This window comes from Hemitrygon akajei, chromosome 26 (assembly GCF_048418815.1).
Source record: "Hemitrygon akajei chromosome 26, sHemAka1.3, whole genome shotgun sequence".
Lineage (NCBI taxonomy): Eukaryota > Metazoa > Chordata > Chondrichthyes > Myliobatiformes > Dasyatidae > Hemitrygon > Hemitrygon akajei.
The window spans coordinates 20,313,635-20,335,717 of record NC_133149.1 but is presented as its reverse complement, the minus strand read 5'-3'; the positions used below and the strand labels follow the sequence as shown (position 1 = coordinate 20,335,717).

General features: G+C 43.3%; 1 protein-coding gene across 2 annotated transcripts in view; it reads right to left on the bottom strand.

The window, feature by feature from the left end:
* Positions 1-8,442: 8,442 nt before the first annotated feature.
* tespa1 (thymocyte expressed, positive selection associated 1) overlaps positions 8,443-22,083 on the bottom strand; it is a 35,044-nt gene continuing 21,403 nt past the window's right edge. The window contains exons 3-6 of one of the 2 annotated variants that reach the window (XM_073029689.1): positions 19,368-19,424; positions 14,327-14,366; positions 12,972-13,180; positions 8,443-11,235 (exon numbers count right to left, since the gene is read on the bottom strand). In XM_073029689.1, the coding sequence (XP_072885790.1) occupies positions 10,556-11,235; positions 12,972-13,180; positions 14,327-14,366; positions 19,368-19,424 (986 nt within the window). In that variant the 3' untranslated portion in view covers positions 8,443-10,555. The remainder of the gene's footprint in view (positions 11,236-12,971; positions 13,181-14,326; positions 14,367-19,367; positions 19,425-22,083) is intronic. The other variant, XM_073029690.1, reaches the window with a different exon arrangement.

The following is a 22,083-nucleotide window of genomic DNA, read 5'->3' as shown; positions in this document are numbered from 1 at the left end:
CGTAGACACTTTTCTCGGGTAATATCTTTTCTCGTCATTGTCTGTTCATGGAGGGTCAGGGATTCTAGTAGGGTGCACGCAGGTAGTTAGTTTGTGAACCCACGTGCTTTTTAGTTGAGACAATAAAAAATACCAGTTGATAACTACAGATTCGCTAAGCCTCACTGATCATTATGACAAAGGGTAATTTTTTTAGCAGTTTCTACTTTTTTAGAAGTTTGCAAAGATTTGGCATGTCATCTAAAACTTCTATAGATGTGTGGTGAAGAGTATACTGACTGGTTGCATCATGGCCTGGTATGAAAACACCAATGCCCTTGAATGGAAAACCTACAGTAAGTAGTGGATATGGCCCAGTCCATCACAGGAAAAGCCCTCCCCACCATTGCGCACCTACAAGGTTCTTTGTTGCAGGAAAGAGCATCCATCATCAAGGATGCCCACCATCCAGGTCATGCTCCCTTCTCACTGCTGCCATCTGGAAGGAGGTACAGGAGCCTCAGGACTCACACCACCAGATTCAGGAACAGTTACTGCCCCTCAACCATCAGGCTCTTGAACCTGCAGTGATAACTTCATTCAACTGCACACTGAGCTGTTCCCACAACCTATGGATTCACTTTCATGGTCTCTTCATCTCCTGTTCTCAATATATATTGCTTTTTTATTTATTATTATTATTTAGCTTGTTTTCTCTCTTATTTGCATTTGCACAGTTTGTTGTCTTTTACACATCATTTTTTTTTGTCCATCAGTGTTACCTCAATCCTTTTCCTCTCTTTTTGCACTACCTGATTGGAGTGCTGCACAGACGCAACAGAAGCATTCCCACATAGGTCCGGCGAAGAGCTTTAAAAAGCAGGGAGTTTTTCGACAAGAGTTGTTGATTGGAGTACAGTGCAGGTCCACTATAGAGCCTTAAAAACCCAGTCTCTATAAAAGAGAGGTACTGCCTAGCAGAGCGGTCATCATGGGAGCGGTTGTCGTCAGAGTAATCTGAGGCAGAGTAGTAAGGCTTTGCCTTAACAAGGCTTCAGCGGGAACAGGTGGAGGCAAGGTAAGAAGGTAAGTTAATTCCTTATTTCTTATTCCTTTTTTCTGAATTAACTCTTGAGGGAATAGGGGATATGTCTGCAGAGCCAGTGTTCTGTTCTAGGTGTCAGATGTGGGATTTCCAGGAGACTCCCGGCCTCCCTGATGGCCACATCTGCACCAGGTGCATCGAGATGCAGCTCCTTAGAAACTGAGTTAGGGAACTGGAGCTGTGGCTTGTTAGGGAAAGTGAAGAAGTGATAGACAGGAGCTATAGGGAAGTAGTCACCCCAAAGCTACAGGAGACAGATAAGTGTGTGACTGTCTGGAGAGGGAAGGGAGAACGTCAGATAGTGGGGAGCACCCCTGTGGCTGTCCCCCTCAACAATAAATACTCCATTTTCAGTACTATTGGGGGACTGGGACCTACCTGAGGGAACCAACATTGGCCATGCCTCTGACACTGAGTCTGGCCCTGTGGCTCAGAAGGGTAGGGAACTGAAGTGGATGGCAACAGAATAGTCAGGTAGGTGATTCTGTGGACACGAAGAGCAAACACAGATGGTAGTTTGTCTCCCAGGTGCCAGGGTCTGCAATGTTTCTGAATGTGTCCACAATATCCTGAAAAGGAAGAGTGACAAGCTAAAGGTCGTGGTACATATGGTTACCAGCAACATGGGTAGAAAAAGGGTGGAGGTCCTGAAAAAAGAATACAGGGAGGTAGGAAGGAAACTGAAAAGCAGGACCTCAAGGGTAGTAATCTCAGGATTTCTGCCTGTGCAACGTGACAGTGAGAATAGGAATAGAATGAGGCGTTTGAAGAATTGGAGTAGGGGGCAGGGATTTCTGGATAATTGGGACCCCTTCAGGGGCAGGTGTGATCTGTACAAAAGGGATGGGTTTCACTTGAATCCGAGGGGACAAATTTTTTTGTGGGCAGGTTTACTAGAGCTGTTGGGAGTGGTTTAAACTAATATGGCAGGGGGGTGGGAACCAGAATGATAGAGCTGAGGAGGAGCCAGCAGGTTTACAAGTAGATGATGGGTGTAACGTGAATGTAAAGAAGGACAAGCCAATGACTGGGCACAAATGCAGACAGAGCAAAGAGTTAAATTGTACCACAGAGGCAAAATTCAACAGGGTGAAGAACGCAAGACCGAAGGTGCTGTGTTTAAATGCACGTAGCATTCAGAAGAAGGTGGACGAACCCGTAGCGCAATTACAGTTTGATGGTATGACATTGTGGGTGTCACTGAATCATGGCTGAAAGAAGGCCATAGTTGGGAGCTTAACATCAAAGGATATAACTTGTATCAAAGGACAGGCAGGAAGGCATGGGCGGTGGTGAGGCTCTGTTGGTAAGAGATAGAATTACATCTTTATAAAGAGGTGACAGAGGGTCAAAGAATGTTGAACCATTGTTGGTGGAGTTAAGGAACTCCAAGAGTTAAAAAAAAACATTATGGAAATCATATATAGGACTCCAAATAGTAGCCAAGATGTGGGGTTGAGATTGAAAAGGGAGCTGGAAAAGGCATGTAATAAGGGTAATGATACAATTGTAATGTGGGACTTCAATATGCTAGGGGATTGGGAAAATTAGGTTGGAGTCGGATCACAAGAGAGGGAGTTTGTTGATTACCTATGAGATGACTTTTTAGAGCAGCTTGTGCTTGAGTCTACTTGGGGTAAGGTTATCTTAGACTGGGTGTAGTGTACTAATCCAGATCTTATGAGGGAGCTTAATGTAAAGGCACCCTTAGCCCAATGAAGCAGTGGAGGCTACCTCAGTAAATATATTTAAGACAAGGTTGGATAAATTTTTGCATAGTAAGGGAATTAAAGGTTGTGGGGAAAAGGCAGATCAGGCATGGTCTTATTGAATGGCAGAGCAGACTCAATGGGCCAGATGGCCTACTCCTGCTCCTATTTCTTATGTTCTTATGTTAGGAGGCAGTGACCATAATATGATTGAATTCAAACCACAATTTGAGAGGGAGAAGCATAAGTCACATGTATCAGTATCACAATGGAATGAAGGGAATTACAGAGGCATGAGAAAGGAGTTTGCCCAGGTGGATCAGAGGACAATACTGGCGGGGATGCTGGCAGAACAGAGATGGTTGAAGTTTCTGAGAATAGTTCACAAGGCACAGGATAGATATGTCCCACAGAAGGAGAAGTTCTCAAATGACAGGAGTCAACCATGGCTGACAAGGAAAGTTAAAGGCTGCATAACAGCCAAGGAAAGGGCATATAAGGTAGCACACGTGAGTGGGAATTTGGATGATTGGGAAGTTTTTAAAATCCAGCAAAAGGCAACTAAAAAAGCTATAAGACTGGAAAAGATGAAATATGACAGCAAACTAGCCAATAATATAAAGCAGAATTCTAAAAGTTTTTCAGTTATATTAAGACTAAAAGGGAGGTGGGAGTTGATACTGGGAAATTATGCTGGTGAGGTAGTAATGGGGGACAAATAAATGGTAGATGAACTTAATAAGTACTTTGCATCAGTCTTCACTGTGGAAGAAACTAGCAATGTGCCAGAGGTCCATGAGTGTCAGGGAGCAGGAGTGAGTGCCATTGCTATTACAAAGGAAGAAGTGCTAGGCAAACTCAGAGGTCTTAAGGTGGATAAGTCACCTGGACCAGATGGACTCCATCCCAGAGTCCTGAGAGAGGTTGCTGAAGAGATAACGGATGTATTGGTCATGATCTTTCAAGAATCACTTGATTCTGGCATGGTCCCAGAGGAATGGAAGATTGCAAATGCCACTCCACTCTTTAAGAAAGGAGGAAGGCAAAAGAAAGGCAATTGTAGGCTAGTTAGTCTAATCTCAGTGGTTGAGTAAATGTTGGAGTCTATTATTAATGATTAGATCTCAGGGTGCTTGGAGACTAATAATAAAATAAGTCACAGTCAGCATGGTTTCTGTAAAGGGAAATTTTGCCTGACAAATCTGTTAGAGTTCTTTGAGGAAGTAACAAGCAGGGTGGACAAAGGAGAGGCAGTAGATGTCATTTACTTGGATTTTCAAAAGGCATTTGATAAGGTGTCACACATGAGGCTGCTTAACAAGATTAAATCCTATGGCGTTACAGGAAATAATACTGGCATGGATAGAGGAATGGCTGATAGGCAAGAGGCAGTGAGTGGGAATTAAGGGGGCCTTTTCTGGTTGGCTGCCAGTGACTAGTGATGTTCCTCAGCAGTCCGTATTGGGACCACTGCTTTTCACATTGTTTGTCAATGGTTTGTATAATGGAATTGGTGGCTTTGTGGCAAAGTTTGCAGATAATACGAAAGTAGGTGGAGGGGTAGGTAGTGCTGAAGGTAGAATACAGTGTTGGGAAATGTATGATAATGTGTTTTGGTAAAGGGAACAATAGTGCAGACTATTATCTAAATGGGTAGAAGGTTCAAACATCAGAGATGCAAAGGGACAGGAGTCCATGTGCAAGACTCCCAGAAGGTTAATTTACAGTTTGAGTCTGTGACAAAGAAGTCAAATGCAATGTTGGCATTTATTTCAAGAGGAATAGAATATACCATGGGAGTTCTCTAGGATCATTTTGGTAGCAGTTTACATTCCATCTCAGGCCAATGTCAAGCAGGCTTTAGATTATCTGAACAATGGGATTAACATGCACAAAACAGTGCACCCTAATGTCTTCACCATTGTTTTGGGAGATTTTAAACCAGGCCAGTCTGAAAACATCACTCAGCAATTACCATCAACAGATCACTTGCAATACCAGGGGAAACAACACACTGGACCATTGCTACACTACCATCAAGAATGCCTACTGTGCTATCCCACGTCCACACTTCGGGAAGTCTGATCACCTGGCTGTACTTCTACTCCCTGAGTATAGGCAGAGACTGAAGACTGCAACACCAGCAGTGAGGACCAAGAAGGTATGGACAAGGGAAGCACTGGAGCGCCTACAGGACTGCTTTGAATCGGTGGACTGGACTGTATTCAGGGATTCACCTGGATGAGTATGCTGCAGTTGTTACCGACTTCATTAAAACCTGTGTGGATGACTGTGTGCCCACAAAGGCTCCCAAACCAAATGTCGTGGATGAACCAGGAGATACGTCGTCTGCTGAAGGCTAGATCTGTGGCATTAAAGTCTGGTGATCCAGGCCTGTACCAGAAAACCAGGTATGATATGCGAAGGGCTATTTCAAGGGTGAAGAGACAATTTCAAATGAGGTTGGAGGCAACATCTGATGCACAGCAACTCTGGCAGGGTCTGCAAGACATTACTTCCTATGAAGCGAAACCCAATAACATGAATGACAGCGATGCTTCACTACCAGCTGAATTCAACGCCTTCTATGCCTGCTTTGAAAGGGAGAACACAACTACAGCTGTGAAGATCTCTGCTGCACCTGATGACCCTGTGATCTCTGTCTCAGAGGCCGATGTTAGGCTGTCTTTAAAGAGAGTGAACCCTCGCAAGGCAGAAGGTCCCGATGGATTACCTGGTAAGGCTCTGAAAACCTGTGCCAATCAACTAGCAGGAGTACTCAAGGACATTTTCAACCTCTCACTGCTACAGGCAGAAGTTCCCACTTGCTTCAAAAAGGCAACAATTACCGGTATACCAGTGCCTAAGAATAATAATGTGGGCTACATTAATGACTATCTCCCAGTAGCACTCACATCGATAGTGATGAAATGCTTTGAGAGGTTGGTCATGACTAGACTGAACTCCTGCCTCAGCAAGGACCTGGACCCATTGCAATTTGCCTAGCGCCACAATAGGTCAATGACAGATGCAATCTCAATGGCTCTCCACACAGCTTTAGACCACCTGAACAACACAAACACCTATGTCAGGATGCTGTTCATCGACTATAGCTCAGCATTTAATACCATCATTCCCGCAATCCTGATTGAGAAGTTGCAGAACCTGGGCCCCTGTACCTCCCTCTGCAATGGGATCCTCGACTTCCTAACCAGAAGACCACAATCTGTGTGGATTGGTGATAACACATCCTCCTTGCTGGTGATCAACACTGGCACACCTCAGGGGTGTGTGCTTTGCCCACTGCTCTACTCTCTCTATACACATGACTGTGTGGCTAGGCATAGCTCAAATACCATCTATAAATTTGCTGATGATACATCCATTGTTGGTAGAGTCTCAGGTGGTGACGAGAGGGCATACAGGAGTGAGAGCTAGTGGAGCGGTGCCGCAGCAACAACCTGGCACTCAATGTCAGTAAGACGAAAGAGCTGATTGCGGACTTCAGGAAGGGTAAGATGAAGGAACACATACCAATCCTCATAGAGGAATCAGAAGTGGAGAGAGTGAGCAGCTTCAAGTTCCTGCATGTCAAGATCTCTGAAGATCTAACTGGTACCAACATATCGGTGTAGTTATAAAGAAGGTAAGAGAGCAGCTATACTTTATTAGGAGTTTGAAGAGATTTGGCATGTCAACAAATACATTCAAAAACTTCTATAGATGTACGAAGGAGAGCATTCTGACAGGCTGCATCACTGTCTGGTAAGGAGAGTAGTAAATCTGTGGAATGCTCTGCCACAGATTGCAGTGGAGGCCAAGTCAGTGGGTATACTTAAGGCGGAAGTTGATAGTTTCTTGATCAGTCAGGGCATCAAAGGATATGGTGAGAAGGTAGGTGTATGGGGTTGAGTGGGATCCAGGGTGAGCCATGATGGGCTTGATGGCTTAATTCTGCTCCTATGTCTTATGGTCTGCTTATTTAATTTAATTTTCTTTTTTATATATACTTATTGTAACTTGTAGTTTTTGTTATTATATATTGCAATGTACTGCTGGCCAAAGGTTGTGTTGGCGCATGGCCTGGTGGGCAAGGCATCAGACTAGTAACCTGAAGATCACTGGTTCGAGCCTCAGCTGAGGCAGCGTGTTTGTGTCCTTGAGCAAGGCACTTAACAACACATTGCTCTGCGACGTCACCGGTGCCAAGCTGCATGGGTCCTAGTGCCCTTCCCTTGGACAACATTGGTGGCGTGGAGTTCCCTTGGGCAACTGCCGGTCTCCCATACAACCCTGCCCAGGCCTGCGCCCTGGAAACTCCAGGCACAGATCCATGGTCTCTCGAGACCGATGGATGCCACCACCACTGCTGGCACAAAACAACGGATTTCACAACAAATGCCAGTGATATGAAACCTGATTCAGATTCTTTGGGTTATGGAAGGCAGAGAGAGTGGACAGACAGCACCTTTTTCCCAAGGTGGTGATAACTAATACAAGAGGACATAATATTTAAAGAGAGTGGAAGAACATTTAGGGGAAATGTCAGAGTAAACTTTTCTTTTTACAGAGAGAGTGGAGGGTGCCTGGAATACACTGCCTGGGCAGCTGGTAGAGGCTGATACTTCGAGGGACAGTTAAGAAACTCATATGTAGGCATGTGATGACAGAAAAATAGAGGACTATGGGCTGTGTATGGATGGAATAGATTGATCGTGGAGTAGTTTAAAAGGTCGGCCAATATTATGGGCCAAAGGCTCTGTACCATGCTATTTTTTTATGAAAGGGGTGCCCTAGGATGAAACCCATGTGTGAAGGTGCAAAACTCGGGATTAAAGGCGGCAGCTCTGAGCTGCACCACTTAACTACTGTGTATTTGCTGCTGTAAATGACAAAACAGCCAGAGATTATTGAAAGAGGTGATGACTAGAGAAGTGCAGCAGAAATTTTACTTTTATCCTCTAGCAAGGTGTTAATAAAGATAAAGATTAGCTTTATTTGTCACGTGTAGTTTATCAAAACATTGAACTATACACTCAGCAGGCACATTATTAGGTATGCCATGCTCATTAATGTAAATATCTAATCAGCCAATCATGTGACAGCAGCTCAATGCACAAAAGCATGCAGACATGGTCAAGTGGTTCAGTTGTTGTTCAGACCAACCATCAGAATGAGGAAGAAATGTGATCTCAGTGACTTTTACTGTGGAATGATTGCTGGTGACAGATGGGGTGGTTTGAGTATCTCAGAAACTACTGAACTCCTGGGATCTTCATGCATAACAGTCTCTAGAGTTTACAGAGAGTGGTGTGAAAAACAAAAATAAAACATCCAGTGAGTGACAGTTCTGTGAGCAAAAATACCTTATTAATGAGAGAGGCCAGAACGGCCAGACTGGTTCAGGCTGACAGGAAGATGACAGTAACTCAAATAACCACACGTTACACCAGTGATGTGCAGAAGAGCATCTCTGAATGCACAACATGTCGAATCTTGAAGTGGATGGGCTACAGCAGCAGAAAACCATGAACGTATTGTTGGGCTTGAAATTCTGCCCTGTGTTCGTTTAGGAAGAGAGACAACCAACACCGGAATATTACAATACTTGGGTTTATTGCAGAATTCCTAACTGGCACAGCGAATCGACGGAGTCGCTGGAGAAGGCGCATTCCGACTTCCCCTTACAATCTGCTCTTATTTATATCCCTTTTCCCCCCAGCACAACCCCCCGCTACATATTAGGTAATATCGGGCACTTGTGTCCATCTTATTGGCCCGACGCCATACACTCACGAGTTACCTGTTTCTTTTGTTTACTGAATCGCGTGACACTGGTAGTTTCGGTATAGCGGAATCCCCAGTTTCGCTCCCCCCCTCCCTCGCATTCCAGTCCCCTAATATTACGTGAGCCACTCCTGACCTGTAATGGCAGTCTCGAATTAACCCTAACATTAACCCTAACAGTATGCTCAGTGGCCACTTTATTAGGTACAGGAGGTATCTAATAAAGTGACCACTGAGTGTACAGTCAAATGTATTGTTTGTGTCAATGACCAACACCACCCAAGGATGTCCTATGGGTAGTCCATAAGTGTTGCCATGCTCCAGTGCCAACAGAGCATGTCTACAACTTACTTACCCATACGTGCTTGAAATGTGGGAGGAAACCCAACATGGTCACGGGGAGAACATGCAAACTCCTCCCAGACAGCGGCAGAAATTAACTCGGGATTCTGGCGCCGTAAACCGTAACACTAACCATTATGCTACTGTGCTGATCCAGAGAAGTAGAATAATGAGAACCAGAGGAAATGTGAGGATAAAAAAAGTCATTTTTGCAAAGTGTGTTAGGATGTGTGATGTGATCTGGTTTTGGATATGGATTCAGCACTTCAAAATAATGAAAATTCACAGGAGTATTGGGAAAGAGCGGGGATGTGGGAAGTACCTGGCACAGAATTGCTATCAAGTTCAAGTTTAATTATCATTCAACCATACATGAATATAGCCAAATGAAACAGCATTTCTCCGGGGCCACAATGCAAAACATAGTACCAACAGTCATACACAGCACAAGGCACATATAAGTAAACATACAGTGCCTTGAAAAAGTATTCAGCTCCCAGAACTATTTTCACATCTTACTCTTCCATTTTCTAAATTTAAAATATATTGAAGTTGGATTTTTTGAGCTAATTTACAAAAAAAATTGTGCATCATGTCAAACCAAAAGAAAAATTCCAAAACCAATCAACAATTTACTAAAGATTAAAAACCCATAGCTTTATAAATCTTTTAGTGCTGCTCATATGGAACATGTTGAATTTTCAGACATGGCCACTGTTCTGCCAGTGACCTCAAGAAACTACAGGGAGTTGTGGGCACAGCTCAGCACATCATGGGCAGCAGCCCCCTGTCCATAGACTGGCGGTACTTCTCACTGCCTCAGTGGAGCAGCCTACATAGTCAAAGACCCCACCCACCCCAAACATTCTCTCTTCTCCCCTTTCCACCAGGCAAAAGATGAAAAAAGCATGAAAGCTCATATCACCAGGCTCCAGGACAGCTTCTACCTCCTATTATAAGACTTGAATGGTTCCTTAGCACAATAGAATTGACTCTCAACCTCACAATCTACCTCATTTTGACCTTGCACTTTATTGTTCACCTGCATTACATTTTCACTGCACCTGTTGCATTTTATTCTGGATTTTTTCTGCATCTTTTGCAATCTCTGTGCAATGTGTAATAATTTGATCTGCATGTACAGTGTGGAGGACAAGATTTTTACTTTACCTCACTATACATGACAAGAAATAGACCAATAATAAACCAATTCCAATCAATTGCACCTCCTTTGCTGCTGGGAAACCGGTTTATTAACAATCAAGATTCAAGAAACGGCAGATGCTGGAATCTGGAGCAACAAACAATCTGCTGGAGGAACTCAACAGGTCGGGCAGCATCTGTGGGAGGAAAAGAATAGTCATTGTCTCAGGCCGTTATCCTGCTTCAGGACTAAACCTAAATCTCATGCAGGGTTCTGTCTTCTTTTTATATAAACACATAATCATTTGCACTGGAAGGGAAGTTTTCTTTGCCCAGAATGGCAAGGAATGGGATGCAGCATTGTATCTGACTCCCTGTTGGTGGGAAGTAGGTTAGCTTCTTATCAAGTGTATCCACATGAAGCTCATTGCTGACTGGTCAAAAGATTACTGATCAACTTTCATACTTTGTATAATGTTCGTACAACACATCAATTGGCAAAATATTCTGGACTTTCAGGTGACGCTTTGAGCTGCTGTGGTTGCTCTTGTGCATCAATGTGCTGATCGTCTGATCCACCAGAGTTGGATACAACCTCTCTTCCCAGCAGTGATGGCACAGGATTGGAACACTCCGACTGTTCATTAGGAGACTCCATTAGTGGAGTACTCCTTGTGCTGACAGTGTAAACCTTAGACCTCCCAATGTCCACATTCCACACCTCCTTGGCCGTGGCACTGCTGGCTTGCTGATTTTCTTCCTCCTTCGGGCAAGAAGACTCTGATCTTTCACTGTCTCTTGAACTGATGGCCTTTTCACAAACTTCTCCTGAGCCGTTAGGCTCAGTCCTCACCCAGTCTGTCTTCATAGTGCACTCTTGAGATTGATCCAGTCCTGAGCTCGTTTTGCTTGCTGATTCTTCCTTTTGTTTTGGATATTCCAACACCTTGGGTGGTCCGTACAAGCACAACTTAGTAATTGTTTTCCTCAGTTTCTGAACTGCTTTGCCACCTGGGAGCTTCCCTTCTGGACTTCTGTTGAATTTATCAGAACTGAAGGAAAACTCGTGGACAGGTCCAATCTTCGTCACGGGTGTTTTGGAAACACGGGAGTACAAGGAGGTTAAGGCATTCGCCATGGTTGTGAGAACCTCAATTTGCCTGAAGCGACCTGGAAGACAAGCACAAACAAGTAGGAGTTAGGTTACTGCAGCTTTGTTGATGGAGTCAGAGCTTCGGTGCATTAATAGACAATCCAGAGCACAAGCGATGGAAAGAAGACACTGAGCAAAGATAGCATGGTGCGCTGGGGCAGTGACAGAAGACTGAATGTACTAGAGAAACAATGGCAGTGTTAAGAGTGCTGGAGCACCGCCATTTCTGTTAGAATATCAAAGCACCAAGGAAACAATTGTGGAGAGAGAGCACTACAAGTCACTGTTGGTGCTAGAACCTTCAAGTGTCTATGGGTTGCATTAAAACACTGGAGTTTCAATGGAGTTTAAATGGCCTGGACAGATCACCAGATGGTGGAGATGAAACACCTGGGAAATCAGAGCGGTGAAAGGGCCGATGATGGACACAAGAGAAAGTGCAGATGCTAATGATCTAGAGCAACAGTTGCAAAATGCTGGAGGAACTCAGCAGTTCAGATAGCATCTATGGTGGGAAATAAACAGTCCATGTTTAGAGCCAAGATGCTTAATCGGGGGAAAATGGATTAGTATGATCACCAGAGCTTTGAGAATGGATGCGAAGCATTTGTGCTGCAGAGGGAGTAAACATGGAGCGGGAGGGCATTAATGAATAAATTTGCGCACTTGCGGGTGGAATCAAGGCACTAAAACATCAGCAGTGGGGTTGGACGTCCCAAGGGTCAATGATAGCATGAAAATGTGAGAAGAGAGTTAGAAAGGTCAAGCAGAAAATTAGTGTACAAATTATGGCAGCAGACAGTCAAATGCAGAGGAAAAGTACCATGTCAATGATGGAATTAGAGCATGAAAGAACTGATGGTTTATTTAATGCACTGGTGGTGCGGTGATGGAGGTAGAGCATTTGAGCATGTACCAGACTACTGTGGCAAGAATGTTCGAAATAAACACTCAAGTATTAATTGTACAGTTTGTGCATTAGTACTTCATTCGAGCAATTAAGAGTGCAAGAACTTCAATCAGTGATGTTCAGCGCTGTCTCTCGGCTTCTCGCTCACTGCTGCCAGAGGAAGGTGTCTGTGCGTGGCGGTCTTTCTCTCTCTCTTCCTCTCCCTCTTGCTCACTGCTCCTGAGGGAAGGCCCCTGCGTTCGAATGATCTTTCTCTCTCCCTCGATGCTGTTGTAGGATGGTGCCAAAGTTCTGGGTCAGTGGTTTATGGATTGGACTGTAGTTCGATTGGACTCTTTCGATTTTATGTTTTTATATTTTGTGTTCTTGCTAGTTCTTTCTTGTTACTGTCTGTGCGATTTGTTTGTTTTTTTGCGCATGGGGGGAGTTGATGTTCTTGTCGCAGTTTGCGCAATTTGTTTTTTTGCGCACGTGGGGGTTGATGTTCTTGTCGCAGTTTGCGCTAAGTGTTTTTTTGCGTGTGGGGTGGGGGGACCTGATATTTTTCTTTGAATGGTTTCCATGGTTTTCTTTGTTTCGTGGCTGTCTGGAGAAGACGAATCTCAGAGTTGTGTACTGCATACTTTGATAATAAATGTACTTTGAACTTTAAACACTAGAACTTCAATAGTGGAGCTTCCCTAGTGCTTTAACTTGACCTTTGATGCCCTCATGCTCTGCTCTACACTGAAATTCATGACTGCCTCTTCATCATTGAATCAACATGGTTAGACACTCTAGCCGATGTAAGAGGACAGATAAGTTTTGATGTACTTTTATCTCTGAAATGGGTTTGCAACTCACTTGCCAGTGTGTAGCTGGGATTTTCTTCCCCCAGTCTCTTCACCTGAGCTTCTAAAAAGACCCTGAAGTTAATTCCATTGGCATGGGAGGTATAACTGAAGAAGCGGGATGGGATTTTTGCTGTAATATTCGGCTCTTCCATTCCAAAGCCAAGATTATACAGTATATCTTCAGGATCCTCTTTGTAAAATTCCAGTATTTGAGAGATACTACAAAAAATAATAATCATACCGTGAATATCAAGAGTTCAAGATCCTCAAAATTCAACTTTATTTCTCATGTGTACATTGAAACATACAGAGGAATGCAGTGTTTGTGTTAACAATCAACACACCCGAGAGAGTGCTGGGAGAAGCCCACAAGAGTCGCCATACATTCTGGCACTAATATAGCATGCCCACATTGTTTGGCACAGAACCACAGAACAAGCAATGAAACAACAGCAAAAACAAGGCCCATTCCTCCCTCCCATCCACACACATACACAGCCCTTTAACCCCAGGACAGGCTTTCGGCCTCCAGCAGACACAGACCCTGGACTACGAACACCACCAGACTTGCCAAGATATATGCCATGATGAATATCTATACTTAACATCCAGCAAGCATTGTGACTCACATAGCCTGTTCTTCCTGTGAAACATTCACCAGAGATGCCCGTAACCAATTCTCCAGGGAACCATTGGTTGTAAATTCAAACCCTTGTTCTCAATGGAGGTATTTAAGCTAAATATAAGGCCCTGATATCTTAGAATCAATGTTCCATGAATGCCAGCATCTTGCTCTTCGAAGGAACTATCAATTACCAGCCTCAACAACTTTGTTGTGAAATTTATGTCAATGCCACCTTCGCCTTAGAGAACTGCACACTGTAAATACCATAACTTTCTGGTGAAGTAATCCCCCAGAATCAGAGCAGCAATAGACCTAAGTGGGCTGAGGGGCAATGGACATGATCAAAATTAACAGAAGAAACCAGGCAATGAAGTCCTAGGAAGCAGGTAAGTGATAAGCTGCTAAGAGTTAATATTTACATTCTCCAGATACATTACCACACACTCGGGACAGCGATCAATTTCCATACCTGTCCATTCATCTTTTGGGATGTAGGAGGCAAATAAAGTATCTGGAGGAAACCCACATGCTCACAGGGCAAACATGCAGACTATACAGATGGGCGAGATGTCAGCATTAAACCTCATCACTGGTCCTACTAAGTGAGCCACTTTACTACCCTTATCTGTGGGTTCCCTGTGATTCAATGAAAATGGTGCCACATAATAACCCTTCCAAGCATACAAATGGCACAACATCTGTTACCTGCAGGCTACAGAGTAATCTTAGACTCCACTTACCATGATAACGTTGGCTGACTCGGTTTCCGTGACACATTGCCTGAGGGAGAAAGTTAAAAAAAATATTCAGTTGACATTAGGTTCCTGTTTGGATTCGACATTTCCTGGTTTGTCCTCTTTTGGGGGAACTAAGGAGGTTTCACATCATTGAAGCAGTATGGCAGTTCCTCCCAGATCTGCAACTCCATGAAACCTTTGCTCCTCTCGCTTCCCTTGTTTACAGAATGGCTCAATTGCAGTCCCCTGGCATGAGCCATATTTTGAGGAATGGTATCAAAGTTCAAAGTTCAATGTAAATTTATTATCAAAGTACCACCAAAGAGTCACCATATACTACCCTGAGATTCATTTTCTTGCAGACATTCACAGTAGATGCAAAGAAACACAATGAAAAGCCACACACACAAAGATGGACAAGCAACTAATGTGCAAAAGAAGTCAAATTATGGAAATACAATGAAACTAATAATAATGACTAAATATGTAATAAATAATATTGAGATCATGAGTTGTAGAGTCCTTGTAGGCTTTTCCATTCAGGGGTATTGGTGTTTCCATACCATACCATATCAGTATTCAGAGTCAGATCACTGTCTAATTTGGAGTCATTAATTATTAAGATAAACAGTTAACCTTTCAGATTGAGGACCCTTCATTAAAATTAGGAAAGAGAGAAACAACTCAGTTAGAATCACAATTCTAACCACAAGGGTATTTCAGAGGTGTGGAGGGATCTGAGCTACCTTGCAAAAGGGTAGTGTGGAGGTACAGCATGTAGTTGGTAAAGGTGACTGAACATTAGCTATTTGCCAGGGGACCTAACACAATCTAGCAAGAAGGCTCTGTTTCAGATATACAGTACACCAGCAAGACCACATCTAGAATATTATATAGAGGGCTGGTCTTACTAAAGGAAGAATTCTAATACACTTAAAGCAGTACAGGGAAAATCTTTTATACTTATAATGAAACAGAATAAGGATACTTGGCCCATCAAGTTCAGACTATCTCCAAGGAGTGTAATTCCACCAGTCCCTTTGCTTATTCTGCTGTGCCAGTGCAACTTATTCTCTCCTTCACTTGCCCAACACCCTCCATTTGATTCTTTTTGCCATTCATCAGATTAAAGCTCCAGAGATCAAACTGATGCGACCAAAACTTTCTGCACCTAAGTTCCTCAGGAAGACACCTTCAAAGCAACACTTCCCACAGAAGCAATGTCAGTGCAGCGTGCCATCTCATGATGTACTTCTCAGCGGCATCTCCCATGTCTGATCATACAAACACCAGTCAGGCTCAGAGTCACTCTCAGTCTGAGATCCTTGCTGCTGACACATCTTACTCCTGGCCTTTACTGCAACGCAGAAGTTAATAAAGAAGCTTAAAGAGCAAAGTGGGGAAGTTTTGATTTTTGATCTATATGACTTTTGCTTTCATACCTGGAATGTGGATTAAGTCCATGAACTTCCCCAAAGTGCAAGTATTCACAGAGGGCACCTACAGGCACCCTTCCAACAACTTCTTGCCCTGTGGTAACGATTTCTGGTTAGACCACAGTTAGAATTCTCACTGCCATACTACATCATATAGATATGATTGATCCAGACTGGAGGTGTATGAGATGTGCTGTAATTGGAAATGTGCTGTAGTTATGAAGAAAGAATGGATAGATTATTTTTGATAGGTCATTTTCTTTGGAATATAGAAAGCTGACAGAAGACATTTGACATGTATAAAATCACTAAGGACCTATTTAGAGTAAACAGGAAGGGATTTTTTTGGCATAACAGAGGGATCAAAAACCATTGATTTAAAATAATTGGTCTAAGAATTAGAGGGAAGACCTTCAGACCATCAGACATAGGAAAAGAATTAGGCCCTTTAGCCTATTGAGTGTGCTCCACTATTCTATCATGGCGGAATTATTTTCGGTCTCAACCCCATTCTCTTGCCTTCTCCCCGTAACCTTGACACCCTAACTCATCAGGAATCTATAATCTCGTCTTTAAATATACCTAATGACTTGGCCTCAACAGCCATATGTGGAAAAAGATTCCACTTATGCACCACCCTCTGGCAAAATAAACTTTTCCTCATCTCTATTCTAAAGGGAAGGCCCTCTATTCTGAGGCTGTGTCCTAGGCTTCCCCACCATAAGAAATATCCTCTTCACATCCACTTTATATCTTGGCCTTTCAATATTCGATAGGTTTCAATGAGATCCCCATCATTCTTCTAAACTCCAGTGAGTACAGGCTCAGAGCCATCAAACTCTCCTCCTACGTTAACTCATTCTCAAGAAACTCCTCTGGACCTCTCCAATGGCAGCACATCCTTTTTTAGATAAGGGGCCGATTGCATTTGCTTCCCTTACCACCAACTCAACCTGAAATTTAACCTTTAGGAAATTCTGCACGAGGACTCCCAAGTCCTTTTGCACCTCGGACTTTTGAATTCTCTCCCCATTTAGAAAATAGTCTATGCCTTTACTACTTCTACCAAAATACATGATAAAAACACTTTGCTACACTATATTTCATTTTGGATCTCCCCTGCCCCCTCCAACTTTCAAATCTCTTACTATCTCTTCTTTCAATTAGTCCTGACAAAGGGTCTCGGCCCAAAACGTCGACTGTGCTTCTTCCTATGCTGCCTGGCCTGCTGCGTTCCATCAGCATTTTGTGTGTGTTGCTACACTATATAGCAGCCACTTCTTTGTCCGTTTTCCAAATCTATCTCGGTTCTGCTGCAGATTCCTTGTTTCCTCAGCACTACCTGGCCCTCCACCTAGCTTTGTATTGTCCACAAACTTGGCCACAAAGCCATCAATTCTGTCATCAAAATCATTGATGTAGAGTGTGAAAAGATGTGGTCCCAACACTGACCCCTGTGGAACACCAAGCAGAAAAAGGCCCTTTTATTCCGATTCTTTGCCACCTGCCAGTCAGCGAATCTTCTATCCATGCTAGTATCTTTCCTGTAATACCATGGGCTTTTATTTTGTTTATCAGATTCATGTGTAGCATCTTGTCAAAGGCCTGTCGAGAATCCAGACAAACAACATCTACTGACTCCTTTTTTATCTATCCTGCCATTTTTTTCCTCAAAGAATTCCAACAAGAACATAAAATACATTTTTCACCCAGAGGTTGATGGTAGTCCAGAAGCTTGTTAGATGTGTCAATAATGAGAGGGTAAGGATTTAAAAACATTGGCAAAACACATGGAAGAGAGATGAAAATTAGTTTCCACTAATTATGAGAGGAATATATGGGTAAATTAGAGACATTTTCCTTGGGTGGAAACGTCAAGTGCTAGAAGACATAGCTTTAAGGTGGGGGTGGATTTAAAGAATATTTATGAGGCAGGCTTGACACACAGAGAATGGTAGGTGCTTGGAATGCACTGCCTGTGGAAGTGGTGACATCATTTATGATAGCAATATCTAAGAGGCATTTATACAGGCATATGAATTATTACTGGCCAATTATCACCAGCATATAACCTGTAGCACCAGAGGTCCCAACATACTAGACCACTGCAACACTACGATAAAGAATGCCTATCGTTCCTTGCCTAGACTGCATTTTGGAAAAATGGACCACCTGGGTGTCCTCCTACTACCTGCATACAGACAGAACCTAAAAAGCAAGGCTCCAGAGATTAAGACAACTAAGAGGTGGTCGCAGGAGGCAGAGGAACAGTTACAGGATTACTTTGAGTCAGTGGATTGGGCTGTGTTTCAACCACCCATCTGTAGATCTGAATGACTACACCAGGGTTGTAACAGCCTTTTTTTTTTAAAACAGCTGTAGATGACTGTGTCCCCACAAAATTATTCAGGGTCTTCCCCAGTCAGAAGTGCCCTGGATGAACCATGAGATCCAAAATCTGTGGAGGGCCAGGTCAAAGGCATTCAAGTCTGGAGACCAAGAATTGTACAAGAGGTGCAAGTATGATCTACAGAAAACCATCTCGAGATTCCAAACCAGGCTGGAATCAACGAGGGATGCTTGACAGCTGTGGCAGGGCTTGAATGCTATGACCTTCTACAAAGTTAAATCAAGCAACACGGGAGACAGCAGAGCTTCACTTCCAGATGAGCTCAACGCCTTCTATGTTCACTTTGACAGTCAAAATATGGAGGAACCATCGCAAACCCCCACATCTCCTGATGATCCTTTGTTCTCAGTACTTGAAGATGACATATGGGCTGCCTTCAAGGAAAGCAGCCAGTCCAGATGGGGTAGCTGGCCAAGGTACTAAAGACCATGCTGGCCAATTGGCTGGTGCGTTCATGGATATCTTCAAACTCTCGCTTTGGCATTGTGTGATAGCCACCTGCATCATGGAGGCTTCAATCATACCAGTGATCAAGAATGCCTCAATGACTATTGCCCAGTTGCATTTACATCCACTGTGATGAAGTGTATTGAGAGGCTGGTAATGAAGCATATCAACTCCTGTCTGAGTGGCGACTTGGATCCGCTCCAGTCTGCCTACCGAGGCAACTGGTCCACACCAGATGCCACCTCATTGGCTCTTTACACAACCCTGGAACATCTGAGCAGCAAAGATATCTCTTCATCAATTACAGCTCAGCATTTAGTAAGTGCAGCTCCAACACCATATTCAAGTTTGCTGATGACCCCACTGTTGTGGGCCATATCTCAGCAGATTGGAAAGCATTACTACGGAGCAACATCTTGTGGTGGAAGAAAGCTCAAATTCATAGAATACAGGTTTAAGGTGACTGGTAAAAAAAAAATGAGCAGAAGTAGTTTGCATGCAGTAAGTTGATCCAGTCAGAAATAAAATGTATTATTGGTTTTATAAATAAATGCATTCCGGGTTTTTTTTTTAAAAGGAATTGGATAAATACTAGAAGTGGGAGAACATAGAGCACTGTGGAAAAAGAATAAAGTGTAGAAAACTGAATTTCCCAAGAAATAATAAAGACATGAAACAACTCCTGTAGCGATTTTCCCATCTCTGGTTCTATAGGACAGTTGTTTCAGCAAAGAGGAAAATGGAAACTTACCCTTGGTTCCAGTGCTCAGGTTACCTTCAGCTCTGTTCACACCAGTCGAGCCGACATCTGCAGCAAGAACAGGAGATGTTTACAGTAGAGATACTGTGAGTGCTCCAGCAGTAACCACCTGTGAACCAATCATGTTGACAACTTCTCCTGATCTTCATCCTAGCACAGACCTTCCCTAGTCTATCTCTGTTCCCCTTTCTCCACACCAACCAGCTTCACCCTCAGTCCCACTCCCAGTTTCACTGCAACATGAATGAATTGTGAGCAACATTAACTCTTTTGCTCTGCAAATGCTGCCTGACCTATCAAGTATTTCCAGCATTTTCTACCTCACTATTCACTACCACACTATTTTAGCTCTTTTTTGCATGTACATATATACATGCGTGTGTGTGCGCGCGCACATGTGTGCATCTTATTGTCATTTATAGTGTTTTATGTATAGCACTGTACTGTTCCATCTCCAACGTTTCCTCATGATGACTTTTCACAAAACAACAACTTTCCCAATATATGCCAATAATATTAAGCCTCATTCTAATTTTGATTTAGTGCTTATTTAGGTCAAAACCGTCTAAAACTCTGAACAGAACACAGCATGCAGAGGTCCCCCTAAGAGTGCAGAGAAAATGAGGGATTTCAGCCTTAAGTTCAGAATAGAGAAATTGGGTAAGTTCCCCTTGAAATAAAGAAGATGGAGGCATTCAAGACCATGCCCATTGCCAGTGGTCTGTCCACATTCTTGTACGGGTCAGAAAGCTGGCATATACCCTACTCCTTCAGTGTCATCAAAAAGACATGGCCACAGTCGTCATCAGGAAACGTTGGAGGTGGATTGGGCATGTGATGAGAAGAGGCCAACTCCATCACCAAGACAGCATTCACTTGACCCCTGAAGGGCAGAACAAACGCAGGAGACCAAAGACAACTTGGCGCCATACCGTAGAGGCAGAAATGAGGACCCTGAACCACACCTGGGGCACCAAGGACAGACAGAGATGGAGGACCTTCATTGCTGCCCTAAATGGCAGCAACATAATGGGCAGTAAGTAACTAAGTGCCAGTTATTTAAGAACTAAACACATACAGTGCCTATGAAAATATTCACCCCCTGGAAGTTTTCATGTTTTACTGATTTACAACATTGAATCACAGTGGATTTAATTTGGCTTTTTTTGACACTGATCAACAGAAAAAGACTTTCATGTCGAAGTGAAAACAGATCTCTACAAAGTGATCTAAACTAATTACAAATATAAAACACAAAATAATTGATTGCTTAAGTATTCACCCCCTTTAATATAACACACCAAATCATCACTGGTGCAGCCAATTGATTTTAGAAGTCACATAATTAGTTAAATGGAGATTGCTTTTCGAGACCTGTGTGCAGTCAAGGTGCTTCAATTGTCATAAAAATACACCTGTATCTAGAAGGTCCAACTGCTGGCGAGTCAGTATCCTGGCAAAAACTACGCCATGAAGACAAAAGAACACTCCAAGCAACTCCGCGAAAAGGTTATTGAAAAGAACAAGGCAGGAGATGTATACAAGAAAATTTCCAAGTCACTGAATATCCCTTGGAGTACAATTAAGTCAATTATCAAGGAATGGAAAGAATATAGCACAGCTGTAAATCTGCCTAGAGCAGGCCATCCTCAAAAACTGAGTGACTGTGTAAGAAGGGGACTAGTGAGGGAGGCCACCAAGAGACCTATAACAGTGCTGGAGGAGTTACAAGCTTCAGTAGCTGAGATGGGAGAGATTGCACATACAAAAACAGTTGCCCATGTGCTTCACCAGTCATAGCTTTATGAGAGAATGGTAGAGAGAAAGCCACTGTTGGAAAAAACATACACAAAATCTTGGCTAGATTTTGCCAGAAGGCATGTGTGAGACTCTGAAGTCAGCTGGAAGGTTCTATGGTCTGATGAAACCAAAATTGAGTTTTCTGGCCATCAGACTAAATGCTATGTTTGGCAAAAGCCAAACACTGTACATCACCAAAAACACATCATCCCTACCATGAAGCATGGTGGTGGCTGCATCAGGCTGTGGGGATGCTTCACTGCAGCAGGCCCTGGAAGGCTTGTGAAGTTTGAGGGTAAAATGAATGCAGCATAATACAGGGAAATCCTGGAGGAAAACCTGATGCAGTCTGCAAGAGAACTGCGACTCGGGAGAAGATTTGTTTTCAAAGTTGAACCTGAGAGAACAGAGGGGCTTGACATCATAACTAGAGTGAACGGGCCTATTGACTGGTGTGTGGGCTTTGTTCCTGTTCCCAAGACAGATGGCACAGTGAAGATCTCTGTTGATCAAACAAAATTGAATAATGCAGTGAGCCGGGAGAAGTTTATTTTGCCCTCTGTTGAGCACACATTGGATATGCTGGGAGGAACAAAGTTCTTCACCAAACGAGATGCAAACTCAGTTCTGGCAGATCCATTTAGCTCATGAGTCACAGAAGTTCACAACCTTTATCACACCATATGGACTCTATGCCTTCAAGAGACTCCCTTTTGGTATTTCCTCTGCCCCTGAACTCTTTCAGATGAGGATGAACCAAATTTTGGAGTGACTGGAAGGAGTAGTCTGCCACATGGACGACGTACTCATCTTCGGAGGCTTAAGCGAGGAACATGACTAGAGAGTGGAAGCTGCCTTGGAGAAACTGAAATGGGCTCGAATCACCCTAAACAAAAAGAAATGCGAA